Below are 18,547 nucleotides of genomic sequence, written 5' to 3' on the forward strand. Positions count from 1 at the left end.
GAAATGTCTGCTGAAGCTCCTTCTTAGCACAGTCACGACTTGGACGGGGCGTAAGATGTGAGTTATTATTTCATTCCAACTTCAGCCCCATCCATCATATGTTTATATCTAATTTAGATCATCTACTCAGTTAGCAGTGGCATCGTGGTGCAGCTGGTAGAGCAAACATGACTAGGATCGGAATAACAAAGGAGCCATATGGGTAGGAGCTAGAATGAATCTTCAGCAGGGTGTCTGACCTCTCTGAACCTGGAAATAGAATTCCTACCGCTCAAACAGGTTGGGGATCTGCAGGCACAGGACACAGGACAACTTCTCTAAGAAAGCACAGTTTACAGTGGTACCTAACAGCGTCTACTCACAGGTCACAGATGCCAGCTCTCGCAGGAATGAGATGCACAAGCTCCAGTAAAAGCTTCACTCCCTTTTGCCATTCTTCCTCTCTTTCAAATTCACAGTACAGGTAGCTGCATTCATCCGAGGAGAACTGGTAGAAAACATAGTTATCCTGAAAGTAGAGATGCTGGTCCACTGTTTGAAGCAAACAAACAAAAAGGTTATGTTTTAGCATCATCAATCACATAATAAACTGAAAAGTCCAATAATTAAGGAGAAACCATAAACAAGGCTGCACTCATACATCTGAACTTCATTCGTGCTAACACGCCCAATAAAATGGAAGGATACGCTGGCTGGTCGATTTCACTGCTTCAACTTTGATGTATTCACACACATGCTATGTTTTCTGTTTCACAGACACACGTGATGATCAAGTCAATATCACTTCAAAGAGGGCAGCAGGCAATGCCGTACAAACACAGCATAATATAAACACAGCACATTTCAGTTAGCAAGATCAGTGGCTATCAACTGGGGGTGATTGTGGTCCTACTTCAGGGGACAAATGGTGATGCCTAGAGACAGTTTTGGTAGTCACAATAGAATGGTATGCACACCAGTAGCACACCAATGGCAACGAGAAGGAAAAAGAAATGGATGTTGCCAAAAATCCTATATGCATAGGACAGTCCCTCCCACCCATGACAAAGAACTGTCTAATTCAAAATGTCCATACTGTCAATGTTAGGAAATCCTGTTTTGAAGGAATCAAAAATTAGAGATAGTTCCAAAAGGCATTTACACAAAGTGTGTGGCTAACCAGAAACCCGTGCTAGCCAACGAGTCAATAAAAGCTCTCCTCCGCAAAAATGGTTAGTCGACTTTCTAAATAAGAGGATTAGGTGACTAAGACGTTTACAACCATGTGCCCTCTGTATCGTTCTTTCACAATGATACCAGGAATTGCCTTCAGTATTTATCATCTATAGAAACAGGGGCTTCTCAGTACCAACTAGCACCTGAGAAATCAAAATTAAATAACAAAGGTAGTTTGGTTTCCGCTCCTTCAATTCCCTGAGTTCGACTAAGAAGAGAGTCTGGCCGCCTATCTTAGCTTCTACTTAAACATCATTTTCTGGCCCGTCTGAACCACTAGTTTCACAGCCCACATAGCTACATGTTCATGATTATTTAATTAAGATTATTTAAGTAAACCAGTGCCTGATGATTACATACATCACGATAAACCATTCACTTGAAGCAACGAAAGACATCACTGATGAAAAAAGTTTATGAGCAGAGCAGACAGGGAGACTTTGTAAGTCTGCAGTCAGCAAGTACCTAGTCGTCTCCACAGAAAGTGTGGGAAAAGCAAATGAATCGAAAACTGACCTGTCATTTTTACTTAGAAAATAAGAGTGTAACAATTCCCTTCCAGACTATAACATCCTCTGGAAGATCAAGTACGGTTTGGTCTAGCAATTTAACCAAACAGTGACTGTGCCTTCAAAGTAAGGAACACTTACCTGATGACATAATCCCCATGTCCAGTAGGAGCTGCCAGACCCCGATGGCCATAGATCTACACTGGACAAAAGGACAGTGTTCCAGGAGCCAGTCGACCAGCTCCGACCCCACGCAGCTTCTCCTGGAACAAAGCGAAGCCACAAGCAATGAGAACATTTAAAAGCAAAACATCAACGTTGGATGCCATCCCTTTCATGAGCTCTCTTTCTAAAGTAAGCAAACCAGGACAAAACGGCATTGCCTCTGCCTCATCTTCAGGCTTATGCTAATATAATGATAATCAATCAGACGTATGATTCTTTTAAATGAGAACACGGGTGGCAAGAAAACAGGCAATTAGACCAAACCGTCAATACGAACTTCTAATTCTATAGGACGCCTTTCATGTTAAGGATCGCAGTGCTAATTAACTAATTTCTCGTGCTTCTTTCAATTAGCCAGCATCTTTGGGCTTTGAAACCACCTTAGTCCATGGATTAAATACTGTCATTTTTTTTTTCACATTCTCTAAACGCTGAGGCTCCGCAGCCTTTTCCGAGTGTCTGATATCACCTAGAACACGGAAGTGCACGTACATTTGATCAACAAACCAAACCTCCACATTGCACCAGGTAGCTAGATGGTAGCTATGCCTGTCTGAGCACAGGTGGTTATGAGGAGGTCTCCTAGTCCGGGCCTCTCACCAGCACTGTGCTCAGTGGTTTCAGGGAAGAAGAACAAGAGTGCTGTCAGGTGTAGACTTTGATACAAAGCTACCTGGAAACTTAGATACCCACCCCTATCAAACCCCTTAGGTATTGCAGGTAACCACAAAGCCTCTAGCTTTCCTTTCTCTTTAGGAAAGGTTTGCTCTGTTTGAGATGCAGGCTTGGAACAAGTGTGTGAAAGCACGGAATTGCTATGACACAACCTTAATGGAAAACTGAGTACCAATCCCTGACACGCTATTGACTTCATTGTATCTGGTCCCTTTCTGCTCCCTCCATAAACCTCATCATTATGTTTCAAATTGCTCTTACCATCCATCTGACCAGGAAAACCGTTAGGGACAAAGAGAAACCCTGCCCTTAATATCTTTAAAGCAAATAAAATGAGATGGGCTGCTATGCATTTAATTTTTAATCCCCTGATTTGTTGACCAGATCCACAGCAATCCAGTTAAAAGCCTAAATCTACAGGGTAGACAGGAGCGGAAAGGATAAAAACTGAAGTTACTGGAGCATAGAGATCTAAATACTGCCAGTAGCTCTTAGCCACGGTGAATTTTAGGTCTCAGATTCCATCCAGAAGCTTCAGTGGTACCTGCATATCTAACCAGAGCTGTGATTCCAGGTGGTAGTGATGAACTACAGAACCATGTAAACCTGTGTCCATGTGGAGGTGATGAGCTATAGACCCATGTGAACCCATGAACAGCTGCATTTGACCCATCTCTGGGGTAGAAATTTTGGTTTTTCCTGACCTCTTCCTCTCTTCCCATTATGGTTTCCAATTATCTGTGGTAACAGACGCTAAACTTTAAAACATAAATGGTATAGTGGCACTTAGTGATTCGTGTATTTAAAAGGAAATAATGTCTCAGGAACTAGCATGCTCTTTCTATAGTACAAACTGAATAGAAACTTTTCAAAGCTTTTATTGTAGATTTTCATCCAGCATACTGGAACACATCGCCTCCATTTACCACCAGACAAATTTAAGTGACCCATCCTAGGCAACCCTATTAGTAATTTATCTTTAATCGTAGAACATTAACAAGTCCTTGGACTATAATGGAGAAGACATACAAATACATACTTCCTCCCAACTCTGCTTCTATAACTCTAAATACGTTCTGAATTGGATAGCTCATTTTTCCACGGACCTGATTAGATCTCCATTTCAACCAATGCCCTCAGAGACTGCAAACACCCTAAGAACAAAGATAGACTTTAGCATTGCCTTCTATAAGTAACATGGATTCTCTGAGCTTGCTTATAAGTAGACATGAAGACTTACGTATACAATGTTTCTTTTAAAGAGTTGTATGGCACTTACATGGTGTCTTTGTGTGTGTGTGTGTGTGTGTGTGTGTGTGTGTGTGTGTGTGTGTGTGTGTGTGTATGCTTTTAGTTTCAATCTGTGTGTGTCTGGGTGCAGAGGTTAGAATGCAAAGTGTCCCCTGTAGGCTCATGCATTTGAACACTTGGTTCCTGGGATGGGTACTGTTTATAAGGTGAAAAAAATTTAGATCACTAGTTCTCAATCTTCTTAATTCTGTAGCCCTATAATATATAGTCCCTCATGTGGTGGTGACCCCCCAACCATAAAATTACTTTGTTGCTACTTCATAACTGTAATTTGCTAATTTTGTTGCTACTTCATAACTGTAATTTGCTACTGTTATAAATTGTAACATAAGTATCTGGTATTTGGACCCTGCTTTAGAAGGTGCAGCCCTATTAGAGAAATCACTCTGCTGCGGCTGAGTCTTAAGAGTTCGTCGGCTCTCCTTATTTCCAATTAGTTCTCTCTGTTTCATGCTTGTGGTTAAGATGTGATCTCTTAGCTTCCTGCTTTGTTCACCTGCCTCATCCCATGACATTATGGGTACCATAAGTCAAAAAGAACTCTCCTGGAAGCTGGCTGTTGCACTGCTGAGCTCACATGTACTCAACTTCTCCACCAGGCTGGGCTTCTCAAGTCCTGGCCATGAGGAGGGCAGGGTTAATCGGACCCAACATCTTTCTGGGGATTTGTAATCTGCTAAGAGTTGTTAAGGAAAGTGCAGTCACTCCCTTCAGTGTCATAAGGTACCAATGCGCCTGGAAACAAACTCCCAACTACACTCTTGTAACCTTGCCACCCCACCCAACAAAAAGACATGACATTAGAGGAGACACTAGTTGGAAACAGGAAGGGGCAACATGAGTGGGACTCTAACAGACAAAAGCAGAGGTGGAGATAAAGATGACTAAAACTCACTGTGTACAAGTATGAATCCCATTATTATACATAAATGATATAGGCTAATAAAACATTAAAACATTTTATTTGCAGAAACTGGTTACTGTTAAGAGGCATGAAGGACCTTTCTAGAACATAAACACCCTTTGTATCTTAATAAAGGTTACACAGAAAATGATTATGTAGGTATATAGTAAATAAAACTTTATTAGGTTATACACTTGACTCGTGCGTTTTTGTGTATAAATTATACCTCAGACAAGAGTCTTCTTACCTCAGATATCTGAGAATCACTATTCCCAGAATCCAGGCCATCATGAAATGTTTCTAATGGAAACATTTGTTTCCTGTGGCCAGTGAAAACAATAGGAATAGTAAACTAATATTTTTACAAGTTAAATTTCTATAACTTAAGGGAACATCCTTTATTAGTAGAATATGTCCTCCTTTTTGTGATATCTGAGTGCTGTCCCAATTCTGTTATTTCAATGTTGTCTCTTTAAGAAAAATGACAATAAATAGTATTTCCTTTCCTCTTGGTTTTATTTTTATAATTCTCTTTCGGTATCATTCAGTGTTAGTCCCTCTTCCTTTGTTTTGTTTGCTTTAATATTCCATGAGAGTGAAACACATGCTTCAAATGACCTCAGGGTAGGTCCAGACATTTATTAAGACTGGCCACAAACTATTTCTTTCTCAAACATAGCTTGGGAGGACAGATTGCCCATTCTCGTTTCACATGCAGTGTGGCATGTGGCTCTGTCTCACCTGGAGAATTTGAACAGCTCTTTCTCCCTGTGAACCTTTCCAGCAACTTGACAATGTCTCCAATGTGGAGAGACCTGTATTTCTTGAAGTCCCCAGTGTAGCATGCACCCACCTCTCTGGAGAATGAGAGAGAGAGAGAGAGAGAGAGAGAGAGAGAGAGAGAGAGAGAGAGAGAGAGAGAGAGAGAGACAGAGAGAGAGACAGAGAGAGAGACAGAGACAAAGACAGACAGAGACAGAGACAGAGACAAAGACAGAGATGAAGGCATGGGGGCAGAGAAGAAGGAGAGACAGAGAGCTCACATAGTTAGGAGTTTCACATTCTTTTAGACCCAGAAGCCTAACCATAGCCATGAGCAAGCACCTTTAGGATCCTCAGCAGAGAGAACACATCTGTCCCTCTGACTGCTAATACTGAGACAGCCTGCTTATTCTATGCTCAAGGTTACAATTGTAACACAGGCCGGGTTTTGACAAGGTGTTAAGAAATTGTGTTACCTGTAAAACCCCTTGAGATTCACTCTGTCCTTTACCAGGTCAGCTGCCTGAAGGATAATAATATTCCTCAATGCTCTTCCTGCACAAGAAGAATTCTCTCCATAAATCTAAGAGAAAAGACAATCACTGCAGGTGTAGAACAAACAATGTGGCAGTCTGTGAACTCCCAATAGCATGCTATATATATATATAAAATATCATGACCAATTCCCTGAGCTTCAGACACATTTCAGCCTATGAAGGTACTGGCCTACAATTATCTTACTTTATTTTAGCTGATGGTCTACTTAGGCTATTAGACTATAATAACTTCCAAATGTAAAGTACTTAACTATAATCATAATATTCTTTTAAAAGACAAAGATTTTTGTGTAAAATACCCATTATCTGAAATATAGTGTTCCCATTACTACAGTAAAATGAAGAATCATTTAATCTGTTTATATTAATCACAAACAAATATACTAGTTTGGCCATATTGGTAATTCATGCGTATAAAAGCCCTCGGAAGATATTTCCGCACTTGGTGAATCAGTTAAAGATGGTGCAATGTCACAGTAGGCTACTTTGCCCTGAAGCTTCATGTGACCTCAGAGTTCACAGCTAATTCCAAACGTTCTGATTTGATCTACAGTACTTCACAATTCCCTCTTTCAGAAAGAGATTTCATTTAACTTCTTTCCTTAATCTTCTCATCCCTCCACTGTCATCCTTGGTCCCTGAAGATTAAGGCAGGTACCTCTGGTGAGCTCCAGGTCCTATTTTTAAAATACCTCCTTTTCTCCAATTGCACCTTCCACTATAGCACAAGGCTGTTTCATAAACCAAGGAGGTGAAATGCAATGCCCTTACTTCAAAAGTCAATGCTCATGAAATTGTTGTACGCTGAGACATGCTTACAGCTTTCCATTTGACTCTTTTTTTCATACTGTGAAATTAATTTTATGTATGTGAGTATATACATAAAATCCCTGAATGTATTTACATATGTATGTGTGTCGTATAGTGCCTGGTGCCTCTGAAACCCATAAGAAGATACTAGATTCCCTGGAACTGAAGTTGCAGATGGTTGTGAGGCACTGTGTGGATGCTGGGAATCGAACCTGTGTCTTTTGGAAGAGTAGCCAGTGCTCTTAACTGCTGAGCCATCTCTTGGCCCCCATTTGTTTCTTGGTAACTCCTCTTTCTTTTTTTCTGGCTGTGCTGGATTTGATCTCAGGGCCTTGTGCACACAATGCAAATACTCTACAACTACTACACCTCTGGTCCTCTTAGTAAAGTATTTATTCAACTATAAATATTTTATATTGTCCCTTAAATAAAACAAATTGATAATCTATAGGTCATGACTTGATAGGAAATAAGTGCTCATACTTAATTCTCCAAATATCATTGCTTAAACACAATTTGATGAAAAAGTGAAAATGGCCAGAAATGATGCCTTGTTAACAAGTTTTCAAAAATCACATCTTGAGTAACAGACATGACAGAAAGTTACTGAGGCAGAGGCATGAGTCAGATGATGTTTAACTAGTTCTGACACCTACGAGGTTCACTCAATAAGTAAAAAGCATCTAATCAGCAGCTGACAAGTACAGATTCTATTCCAGGTGCATAACACGGTGGAGAGCAAGGCAGACAAGGTCCTCATCTCCTCCGTCTCCTGTTCTGAAGAATGGGAAAGTGTGTCTGATTCTTTAATGCAACACAATAAACACAAATTCATCTCTTCTCATCAGTGAACTAACTCCTAGGGGAAAAATCCTTCCACTTAACTACACATATGTCTAGTCTTATTATGTATAATGTATACTACTTATAAACTCTTGTGTTACTATCAATACAAAAAGTAAAGGATTCATATTTACTCTGTTACATTGATAGTTACTTTTTATCCCTGCAAAACTCCAGGTCAGGGCATCTCAAACACAAGCATTCTCCACTAGCATTTTTCAGTCACCAATACAGAAAGTACAGAAGGATTGAGAAAACAGTTTCATACCTGAGAAGGACTATGGTCAAGGTATGGATTGGAAATTCTTCTTGAGAGAGTCTATTTTAAGAGAAAAAGAAAAGGAGAGGAAATTAAACTCAAACAGATACTGTGAACAAAATAATAATAATAAAATAATAATAATAATAGCAGTAGTAGAATAAAACAAAACACATGCAACTGTCAGAGGTATCCACAATAAAGATGAATTTAATAAATTTCAAGTATCTCAAGGTTATCTGGTCAACCTTCATACCAATCAGTCAGGACACTCCACTTGACTAGCTCCTGCCCTATAGAGGACAGCAGTCTGCAGTGATGCAGAAAGCTGTGTTTTTAGACTCCCTCATTTCATTCCCAGTAAGGCTGGGATTCCATTTCTCTTGCTCCATTCCCATTCAAGCCTCCTTTGCTTCTACCTCAAAGGCTACTCTAGCTTCTCAGTGGATCTTTCTGCCCTTCAGTTTCCCCCTCTGAAACACTCTACAACCTTCAATAGACAAATCACCCCAAATCATGTCTCTCTACTTAAAGTGAGTCACTGGTAGCTTATAGGAGCTAACTCAAGGCCTTCAGGTCCACAGTCTATCTCTTATACAGTCTTGCTTTCTCTCTTTACAGCACCACAGGAATTACCTCACTAAGATTTAACCATTCTTGGGTCTTGAAGAGGATATTGTAGATTATGATCATAAAATAATGTACGCAAGTATTATGAAACTGACAAAAATAAAGAATTTGGAAGATCTAAGTGTCAGGATGTTAGAGAGAGATCAGTCCGTATAGTCCTTGTCTGGCAAGCATGTGGGCCTCAGTTTGATCCCCATAACCTATTTTTTTAAAAAGTGGGTATGGTGGCATATACTTGTAATCCCAGAACTATGAAGTTAAAGACAGGCAGACCCCTGAGATGCACTGGAAAGCCAGTTTAGCTTGGAAGTTGTAGGCCAGTGAGAGACCGTATCTCAAAAATGAAAGTGGTTAGAACCTGAGAATGAGGCCAAGGCTGTCTTCTGATTTCCACATACATATGCATACAAAAGTATACCCACCCATAAACATACGCACTCATATACATCAGAGCAACCTGCCACTCACATACCTGGTCATATCATTTTCTGTTCAAATCTACTCTCTTCCACAATGGCCCCACAGGACCTCAAAGTCCAGGTTTGCACTCCCCCCACACAACTGCTAACCACACCTGACTCTGCTTAGCTTCTACGATCAAATGAGATCCTACGTGTTCAAAGTGATAAGGTGGTAAACCAGATGTTTATTTCCCAAGTGAAGCCCCACCAATGGGAATGGGGATTGGTACTCTTTGAAGATCTTTCTTTGGGTGCTGCTCATGCTACAGAACTTGGGGTTCCCTGCACCACATATCAGGGACCTACCTGTGTAGTGCTTTGGTCTCCTGGCACCTAGCATACAATGTTACATAAAGATGTTTATTTTTCCATTCATTTATTTAGCTCTTTGTATATCAACTAAGTATTTGCTGTACAGTTTGAATTGCAGGAGCTAATTTTCCCTACCTAACAATCTAGGAAGCGGCAACATCCCCCACAGATGCTTACACACAATGGAAGATGATTATCACATTCCACTGCTGTTCAGGAGGAACAGAGAAACCAACATTTACTGAGCTCCCAACCCGTGTTTAAAAGCCCTTTACACCTGGACTCTAAGAATTGATGCTTTAGAGAGCCTGGTTTTTAGCCTGCCGCCTCCATTTCTTAAAATAACCTGCCGTGTTTACCAAACATACCCTGCCAGGCACTGCTGTGTGGTATGTGAACCTTGTACCAAATTTTAACCTAAAAAGAAATTCCTGTTCCAACTCTTCCATATTATAGACAGCCCCCACACTAATTATCTTTTGATTAAACAAATATAAGCATTGACTCCTTATCCAGAGATGCTAATAAACCTTGTTAAAGATCTGCAAGTTGCTTGAAGAAAGAAAATATTGTAAGCTAGCCTATTTTTGATGCCTGCCATGCTGGCCTTGTCTGTGCAATTTCCATGAGCCCTCCCAGATCTGTCATCTGAGACTTTACAGTATCTTCAATTATCAAAATATCAAATAATCTTACATATACACCAGATTTTTCCTATGAAGATGAGATGTCATGGTAAGTTAATTTTTATATCCTGAACAAGAATTTAACAAACAAATAAACAAACAAAAAACAAAAACGTTGTGGCAGACCAAATCTGACAATCTTCATGTATTTATTGAATTGTCTCAATAAGTTAAAAACAAACAAAACAAAACAAAACAAAATTCTTCACATGAGCTAGTCCAAGAAAAAAGCTTTCCCTAGGTAAAAAACAGTTCTAAGACATTAGGCAGGAATATTTTCACAAAGGAAACAAACAGCTTGCGTTTCTCTCCACTGCTACCCTAAACCAAGCAGCCTCCAGGGTTACAGTCACACAATCCAGCTAAGCAGAGCCGCCCCACCACAGCCCCTTTCTAAAGACAGGTAAGGGAGACAGGGAAAGTGATGGGACTCCTCAATGCTGTAAAGATAAGGGTGTCACACAAGCTGCTGGTCCCTGGGGAATGACAAGAGACATAATAAGACCTTCTCTTCCACAGAACACAATCCCATTGTCAGAACCGCCTGTGAAGCCTCTTAACTAGGCCCAGGGGAGTTTTCTTTCATTAACACTTAGGATAACAGCTCACTGGGCTAGGGGAAGCCACAGAGCTCTCTGTGGATCTCACTGAAGTACTGACTCTTAAACTTAAAATGACTTTTGTAAATGCTCCTGTAGAAACTACTTCCTGTTAGGGTACAGTGTTGACCAGAAGTAACAAGTTACAAAGGTAAGGTAAAGAGAACATAGGGATTACCCCCTCCCCCCAATCTTATGTTTAGCAGGTCTAGGAGAGACCTGCTTCTTCACTGTATGAGAGGACCACCATACAGTTACTCTCCAAAGGGCAGCTCAGCACCTACAAGAGAACTCTTGAGAAGGATGCCTCTCCATTTTAACATTCTGACCCTGATCTATGACTTTGCCACAGTCATCCACCCAATGATGCCCTGGTTTCACTACTTCACTCAGCATCCATGTCTTGTCCTCTCGCCTACAGCACCTCCATTCTATTTCACATTATGAAGCACCTATGCTCTTTCCAGGACACTGAGGAAACTAGAACCAAGAGAAGAACCCTTCCCTGATTCACCCAACCCCTTTCCCAGAAGACACAAGCTATAAACTTTAAACCCATGGTGAACTCTCCCTCTTGGTCCTGATTTTTCCATCAGTTTTCTGCATCACCTTGGGTGGCTAATCTGTCAATGTCGGATGTCTTTCTGACGTGGGTTTGGAGTAGGGGTTGTGACAGGGTATCGCTGTGTAGCCTATGGCAGCCTCAGACTCATGATTCTCCTGCCTTGGCCTCCCAAGTGCTGGGATTATAGGAGTGTACCCCCAAGTGTAGTGTCCTCTTTTTAAAAGGATCCCACCACTATTATCTCATGAATACAGAGAACAGAAAGAGTTATGGCTCCTTCCCCCATTTCTTCCCAACTGCCAGGAATTACTTACTATGGGTGCATTGATTCAGAAAGACACATGCATCCACAGATAGACTAGTAACACAAATGAAAAATGGACTTTGATTGAAAAATTTCTCTCCTCCCTATTTTAATGAATCATGTTCATTAAATGAGCCCAGAGAAATTTAATATTTTTAGACATGGGTTAGAGACCTGAGGTCCTTTATTGTACACGACTGGACACCAAGGAAAGGAGAGATGTCATAACTCGAAAAGACAACTGATTGACAGCCATATGTTGCTGACTTCCTTTCAAGTGGGTGTCCATGAAAATTAAGCTATAATTGTACAAGAGCCAAGCTTGAGACTCACTGCAGCTGATAAAAATATCTTAGTCGAGATGTAGAGCTCATGTCTCATCATCTCTTGCAGGAGATGTCTCAACACTATCTTTATCCTGTTTAGGTTGCCAAGGAAAGAGATTACATAATGAGAAAAACTGAATCCTTCAATCACCACAGAAGTGCAACCTGTCCTGTGGATACAGTGAACCAAAGAGAACGGCAGACTGACGACACAGCCACTGTCTTGTGACCTTTGAGTGACCAAGCAGACAGTGAAGACGGAACTGTGGAATGAACGCACGAGAACATCTCACCAAGCTAGGAATCCACAAAGTGTCACAATCAACTAGTGGACAAATAAAAAAGAAATCATGGACTAAAACAACAAAGCCCGTCACTTCCTGGCAACTTCTAAGACTGTGAGTTGTTCTTACGACCAAGGATAAATGGGTTTCTCAACCAACTCTTGGTCAAGATCTAAAGGAGAGAACCCCACCATTCTTGGCTTGCAGATTACATAGTCATAGAAACTTCGGTGCAATGAGACCAGTTCACGGGGCGGGTTGCTGAAGTGGGCAGAAATAACTGTTCCTTCTGTGAGTTCTGGCTGCAGCTAGGGCCTACACTATCCTGTGGGGTTCCTAGGCATATGCCCCTCACAACAGCTAGTCACTCCCCATACGGGCCACTTCTGATAACATCTTCTCAAACAGTGCCACCCACCTACGTCAGTGATGTTCTCAAAATTATATTTTTCCCATTGCCCTGTCATGTGTTAGGAAAGGGGGGCTGGCGAGGAGTTTCAATAGGCAAAGCACTTGCCACATAAAGATTAAAGTAAGAACCTATTCAAAGCTTCCCAACACACAGGCACATACATGCACCACACACACACACTTTTTAAAAAACAGAAAATGGAAAGGGCTGGGAGCTAGCTCAGTTGGTAAGGCGCCTGCAGTACAAGCACAAGGACCTGAGTTGGGCTCCGGCACCCACATTAACAAACTGGACATGGTGGTGCACGTCTGTAATCCTAGCACTGGGGAAGCAGAGACAAGCAGGTCCTAGCGGTTGGCTGGCTGGTGAGCTAGCCTAGCCTAATCAAAGCACTTCCACTCTCAATTAGAAAGCTCATGAAAGGTAGATGACTCCTGAAGAATGATACCCAAAGTTCCCCTCTGGCCTCCTGGTGCACTAATAACAACAACATGCACAATGCACATGCAGTTGTGTACACACACACACACACACACACACACACACACACACACGAATACCCCTTTGCCTTTATAGTGGCACCTGCATCCCCTCATTCCTGTTTGTGCAGGTAAGAGGCCTGAGAGTCAGAGAATGAAGTACTTTCTTACAGGCCCCAGAGTAAATAGAGAGCCACAACAGAGACCAAAGCCAACATCATGGCCCGTGTCTGAGGAATAGTAACAAAGTGTCCACTACAGGCCAATATTTTACAGATGACAAATAACAATGTTTGAAAAGCTCCGTGGTAAGTAGCATCAATTCTGTTCTGTAGATGACAAAACCAGACTAAAATGAAGTTAGGAAACCCCCTACATTGTAATCTTTAGTTGCTACTCCATATATATGTATGTATATATGTATGTATGTGTATTTACGTATATATAATATATAAATAATATACATACACACACATTGTAACACAGAGTATGTCAATTTAAGTAACGTGACAGATGCATGTCTGAGTGAGTCTTCTGGAGACGTAAACACAGCTATATTCATCATAGTCAGCACATCAAAAGACAGAAAAAAAAATGGTTCTACCCAAGTCCATTGGGGGTGCTTACAGGAGTGTGGGTAGCTTACAGGCAACCTCACACCAGACTCTCCTCCACTGCAGCTGCTAGCTTCTTAAATAGCCTCCAGGAGAGCAGCAAGAAGTCTACTAAGAGCTGAGAGACATAGCTGAGAAAGTAGGGCATTTGCATGCAGGTCCTGCGCTCATTCTCCAGCAGAGAGAGAGAGAGAGAGAGAGAGAGAGAGAGAGAGAGAGAGAGAGAGAGAGAGAGAGAGAGAGAGAGAGAGAGAGTGTTTCGTGTGTGTGTTGGGGGGATGTGCAACTAATACGTGCTAGATCCAGTGGTTCCCAAGCAAGAAGTTCTTGGGGAAATTAAGGAGAAAATACCAGAGTCCCATGCCAAGCATACTGGGTTAGCGTCTCAAGATCTGAGTTGTTCCCCCCTAATCCCCAGTTAGTTCTAATGTCTGGCCAGGTTTGAATTAAACTGTGAAAAAATGAGTGAGGTCATGCTAGGGAGATGACTCAACGGTTCAAAGCATTTGCTGCTCTCCCAGAGAATACCAGTTTAGTTCCCAGCGCCCACCTGTAACTCCAACTCCAGGGGCTCTGACGCCCCCTTCTGGGTGCTAAGAGTGCCTGCAATCACATGCACACATCCCCACACACATAATTTAAAATTTAAAAAATAAATAAAAAGTAAAAAGTACAGATGCATGAGTATTTGAAACTTTTCTTCAAACATCGCCTCCACCAAACAGCCTGCTGAAGGAAGGAGGTAAGCCACTTGCCAGTAGCCCAGAGATCTGAACATAACTTCACAATAGCTAGTTATCTAGAGCACCCACTCACGTGGTATGGTATGTGCTTTCTGTAAACTAGACACCGCCCCAGGCAGTCTCCCCATGTCTACAAAGAGCAGAGCCCACAGACCTTCTGAAAGCTGTACCCTCTTCACGGCCTAAGCTTCGTTTTGACCTCCCATTACCAAAGGGCTCTGTTCGAGGACCAACATGTTTCCTCACTTAAACTCTAACGCTGAAAAGTGAAGTGAGTCTTGGTAAGAAATACAAGTAGTTCACAATCCTGTCTGCCTGAGATAGTGAAGACTACCTTAGATACAAGGGGCAACCCCCAAAGTGTCAGCGGTTTAAATTTATTCGGTCCTTGAAAAAAAAATAGCTTTATTTTGGGCTGCATTTACAAATAAGAGAATAGTGACCACAGAAAACCGAAATTTAGAGAACAAGTAGGAAAAAGTTACAGGAAAGTTTTAGCAAGCTTACCCCATTTGTCCCTGAATTCTCTACGCTTACATAAGCACGTGCGGTCATACCTGGACACCAGCGCAGACCCTTTCGATGAGACCCTTTCCATGACTGAGCTCCCTGAGTAGCTCAAACGCAGAGCCCTTGAAACAGCAGAATGACTCGTGGAAATGCCGAATTGTAAATTACATCCAAGAATCCACAGTGATGTCAATAAACGATAAACCAATAAGCAAGGGGCTATGGGTAGACAGGACATACCTTCCTCCCAGAACAATTCCAATGACTGAATGTAATCATAGGAAACCAGAAGAAAAAATGACCCCTGGACAAACTCCACAGTGGCAGTGCGGCAACCAATATCTATGAGTGAATGCTAAAGTGGATGGAAACTGTGATAAGACACTGGATCCCCGGGCTGGAGAGATGGCTCAGCCGTTAAAGGCAAGGCTCACAACCAAAAATATAAGATACTGGATCCCCGCCTTTGTGTACAAGTATCTCCCCATAAGACCGTAAGCATGTGGGAAAACAGCTCGCAGTGCATCTTGGGAGGTCCACCTTAACCACGTGATAGAAACGATAGCAGATCAGGTGACAAGATGATGTCATCTTATGAACCGAGGAAACCAAGTTTTGAAGTATTTCAATCAAAATGCCTATCTGAATTTTATGAGACACTATCAGGTAACTTTGAGCTGAAGCGTGTTCTTTAAGATATCTGGCCTGCACTCTGATAAAAATATCAAGTTCATGAAGACTAAATCAAACTGCCCAAGCTGGCTTCAAATTCCTCATCCGTCTCCTCAGCCTTCTAAGTGCTGGGATTACAGCTGTGTATCACCACACTCAGCATGAGACTCTGAAACACTCGAATTATTAAGTTTTTAAAGATTTATTTACTATATATAAGTACATCAGAGCTGTCTTCAGATGCACCAGAAGAGGGCATCAGATCTCATTACAGATGGTTGTGAGCCACTATGTGGTTGCTGGGAGTTGAACTCAGGACCCCTGGAAGAGCAGTCAGTGCCCTTAACCACTGAGCCATCTCTCCAGTCCCACGCTGAAATTATTTTAAACTGCAGTTAATATTCTCCTTCTTTCTTACAAATACAGTCTCAAGAAAACATTCAGATATTACTTCCAAATTCAGCACTTATTTCTTTACTAAAAGCTGCACTTCCCTTACCATAACTTGGCCATTTTTCAGCTTACCCTGCCCCTGCCTGCGTGTTCCTGGGCAGTGCTACCTGTAACCCAGCAGTCCAGACACTTGTCATCTGGCTACATCGGGCCTTCTTATAGTCTTACATTCAGTGCTCCTTTTGATCAAATATATATATATATATATATATATATATATATATAATGTAGCCCCAATATGTACTGAGAATAAATAGCTTATTTTTACAAGATTGCTTCAGTATCCATATAATTTTATCATTTATTTTAAAAGAAAGCCAACTTCCACACTAATGAGATAGGTGGAATGGCTGCTCATTTTTATACAAAGAATCAGGGGCTGAGGAGATGGCTCAGTGGTTAGGAGCACTGGCTGACATTCCAGAGGACGTGATTCTGTTCCCAGCACCCACACTGGACAGTTCACAACCCACCTGAGCCTCATATCCAGGAGATTTGATACCTCCTGGCATCTATGGGGACCTATACACATGTGACACACAGACACACAGACACACACACACACACACACATACATACACACACACGCACACTCATACATACACACACACACGCACACACACACACATACATACACATACATACACACACTTTTTTTTTAAAGAATGAAATATTTGGCTAAATATTTGATGTTGTAGGATGAAGCACATCTTCAATGTTTTTCACAGTTGATAGGTTAATTTTATAATTGCCAATGCTGAGAGCACTATTTTGCATAAACACATAATATAAAGTGACAGGAGTGTGTTTAGGGCCACTTCAGAAATTCTTGGAAATTCCATCCTCATCCCAAGCCAAACTCATGGGACAACTTTTTATGGAACTCAAAGTCAGCAACTCAGACCACCATTTTAAAAAAAATCAAACATTCTAACAAACTGCAGTTCACACCTCTACTAAAGCAATGATGTTAGGAAAACATTAAGTTCTTGTCTTTCGTAACTAGGTTATTGTGCTTCTGTAAGAGCAGTAAATTTTATATGTACAGCATGAACACTTCGATCAAAACATACAACCGTCTTGAATCTGAGTCCAGGTATTCAGTGTTTAGTAGGTGCACATAATGGGATGCCGTGTGCAGTGCAAGGTGCACACTCTGTGTGTTCAAAACCAGGATGCACAGGCAGGCACTGCAAACACTCTGGATTCAACCCGCATTTGATATGTGTGTGTGTGTGTGTGTGTGTGTGTGTGTGAAAGAGAGAGACAGAGACAGAGACACAGAGACAGAGAGAGAGGAAGAAGGAGAGAGAGAGAGAGAGAGAGAGAGAGAGAGAGAGAGAGAGAGAGACAGAGAGAGAGAGAAAAGAGAGAGAGAAAAGAGAGAGAGAGAGAGGTGAGAGAGAGTGTGTGTATGTGTGTGTGTGTGAGAGAGAGTGTATGTATGTATGTGTGTATATGTGTATGTGAGAGAGTGTATGTGTGTATGAGAGAGTATATGTAAGTATGTATATGTGTGTGTGTGAGAGAGTGTGGGGGGGGGGACTACAGAATGCCGAAAAGAAGGACTAAATATATAAAAACCCTAGTGAATGTATAGTAAGAAATGTGTAAGGAAGAGACAGTGTGTGTGTATAAGAATGTCTGTGTGTGAGAGAGAGACAGAGTATGTGTGTAGAGTGTGTGTGAGTGTGAGAGAGAGAGAGGTGTGTGTGTGTGTGTGTGTGTGTGTGTGTGTGTGTGTGTGTGTGTGTGTGACTGTGGCAGAGTGATGGCATTGAATGCAGGTGCACAGGAGATCCGCCTGTCTCAGAAGCCATCCGCCTTGTTATTTACAACACTGCCTCTTGCTGAGAGCTGAGGCTCATTGCTTAGGCTAGACTGGCAGCCCAGGGAGTCCAGGCATCCAACTGTCTTTGCTTCTCCAGTGTTAGGACTGTAAGTGCAAGCTATCACGCCTGCCTTTTTCTTATTTGGGCGTCAGAGATCCAAGTCATGTCCTGATGCCTGTATGAGTATTTGTCTGGTAGAGCCATCTCTCTCAGTGCCTCTTTATATGTTTTATTTTGAAATGAATTTTGGTTGCTGCCTATTCAGAAACCTTTCATAGCTGCCCAATTCTTTGTTACCCGTTAACGCTTTAGTTACATGACCCCTTGGGGTATCGAAACCTCAGTTTAAAAAGCCTGAGAATGTGGCACAGGTTTGTAATACCAGCACTTGGGAAGTGGGGGCATGAAGATCGGGAATTTGAGGCCAATCTCAGTTATACAGTGAATTCAAGGCCAGCTTGAGATACATGAGAACCTGTCTCAAAAGCGAAACAAAACCAAGAAGGGAGGGATGGGGGGGTGGAAGACTACAGAATGCCGAAAAGAAGGACTAAATATATAAAAACCCCAGTGAATGTATAGTAAGAAAATGGTG

The 18,547-nt window shown here is 41.6% G+C and overlaps 1 protein-coding gene across 1 annotated transcript in view; it reads right to left on the bottom strand.

The window, feature by feature from the left end:
• Positions 1–18,547, bottom strand: part of Rapgef5 (Rap guanine nucleotide exchange factor 5) — a 230,402-nt gene that overhangs the window by 179,353 nt on the left and 32,502 nt on the right. Inside the window, exons 2-5 of the mRNA XM_032908351.1 lie at positions 8,080–8,130; positions 6,078–6,184; positions 1,866–1,987; positions 363–531 (exon numbers count right to left, since the gene is read on the bottom strand). Of these exons, the coding sequence (XP_032764242.1) occupies positions 363–531; positions 1,866–1,987; positions 6,078–6,184; positions 8,080–8,130 (449 nt within the window). The remainder of the gene's footprint in view (positions 1–362; positions 532–1,865; positions 1,988–6,077; positions 6,185–8,079; positions 8,131–18,547) is intronic.

The sequence above is a fragment of the Rattus rattus genome, chromosome 7 (assembly GCF_011064425.1).
Source record: "Rattus rattus isolate New Zealand chromosome 7, Rrattus_CSIRO_v1, whole genome shotgun sequence".
NCBI classification, from domain to species: Eukaryota; Metazoa; Chordata; class Mammalia; order Rodentia; family Muridae; genus Rattus; species Rattus rattus.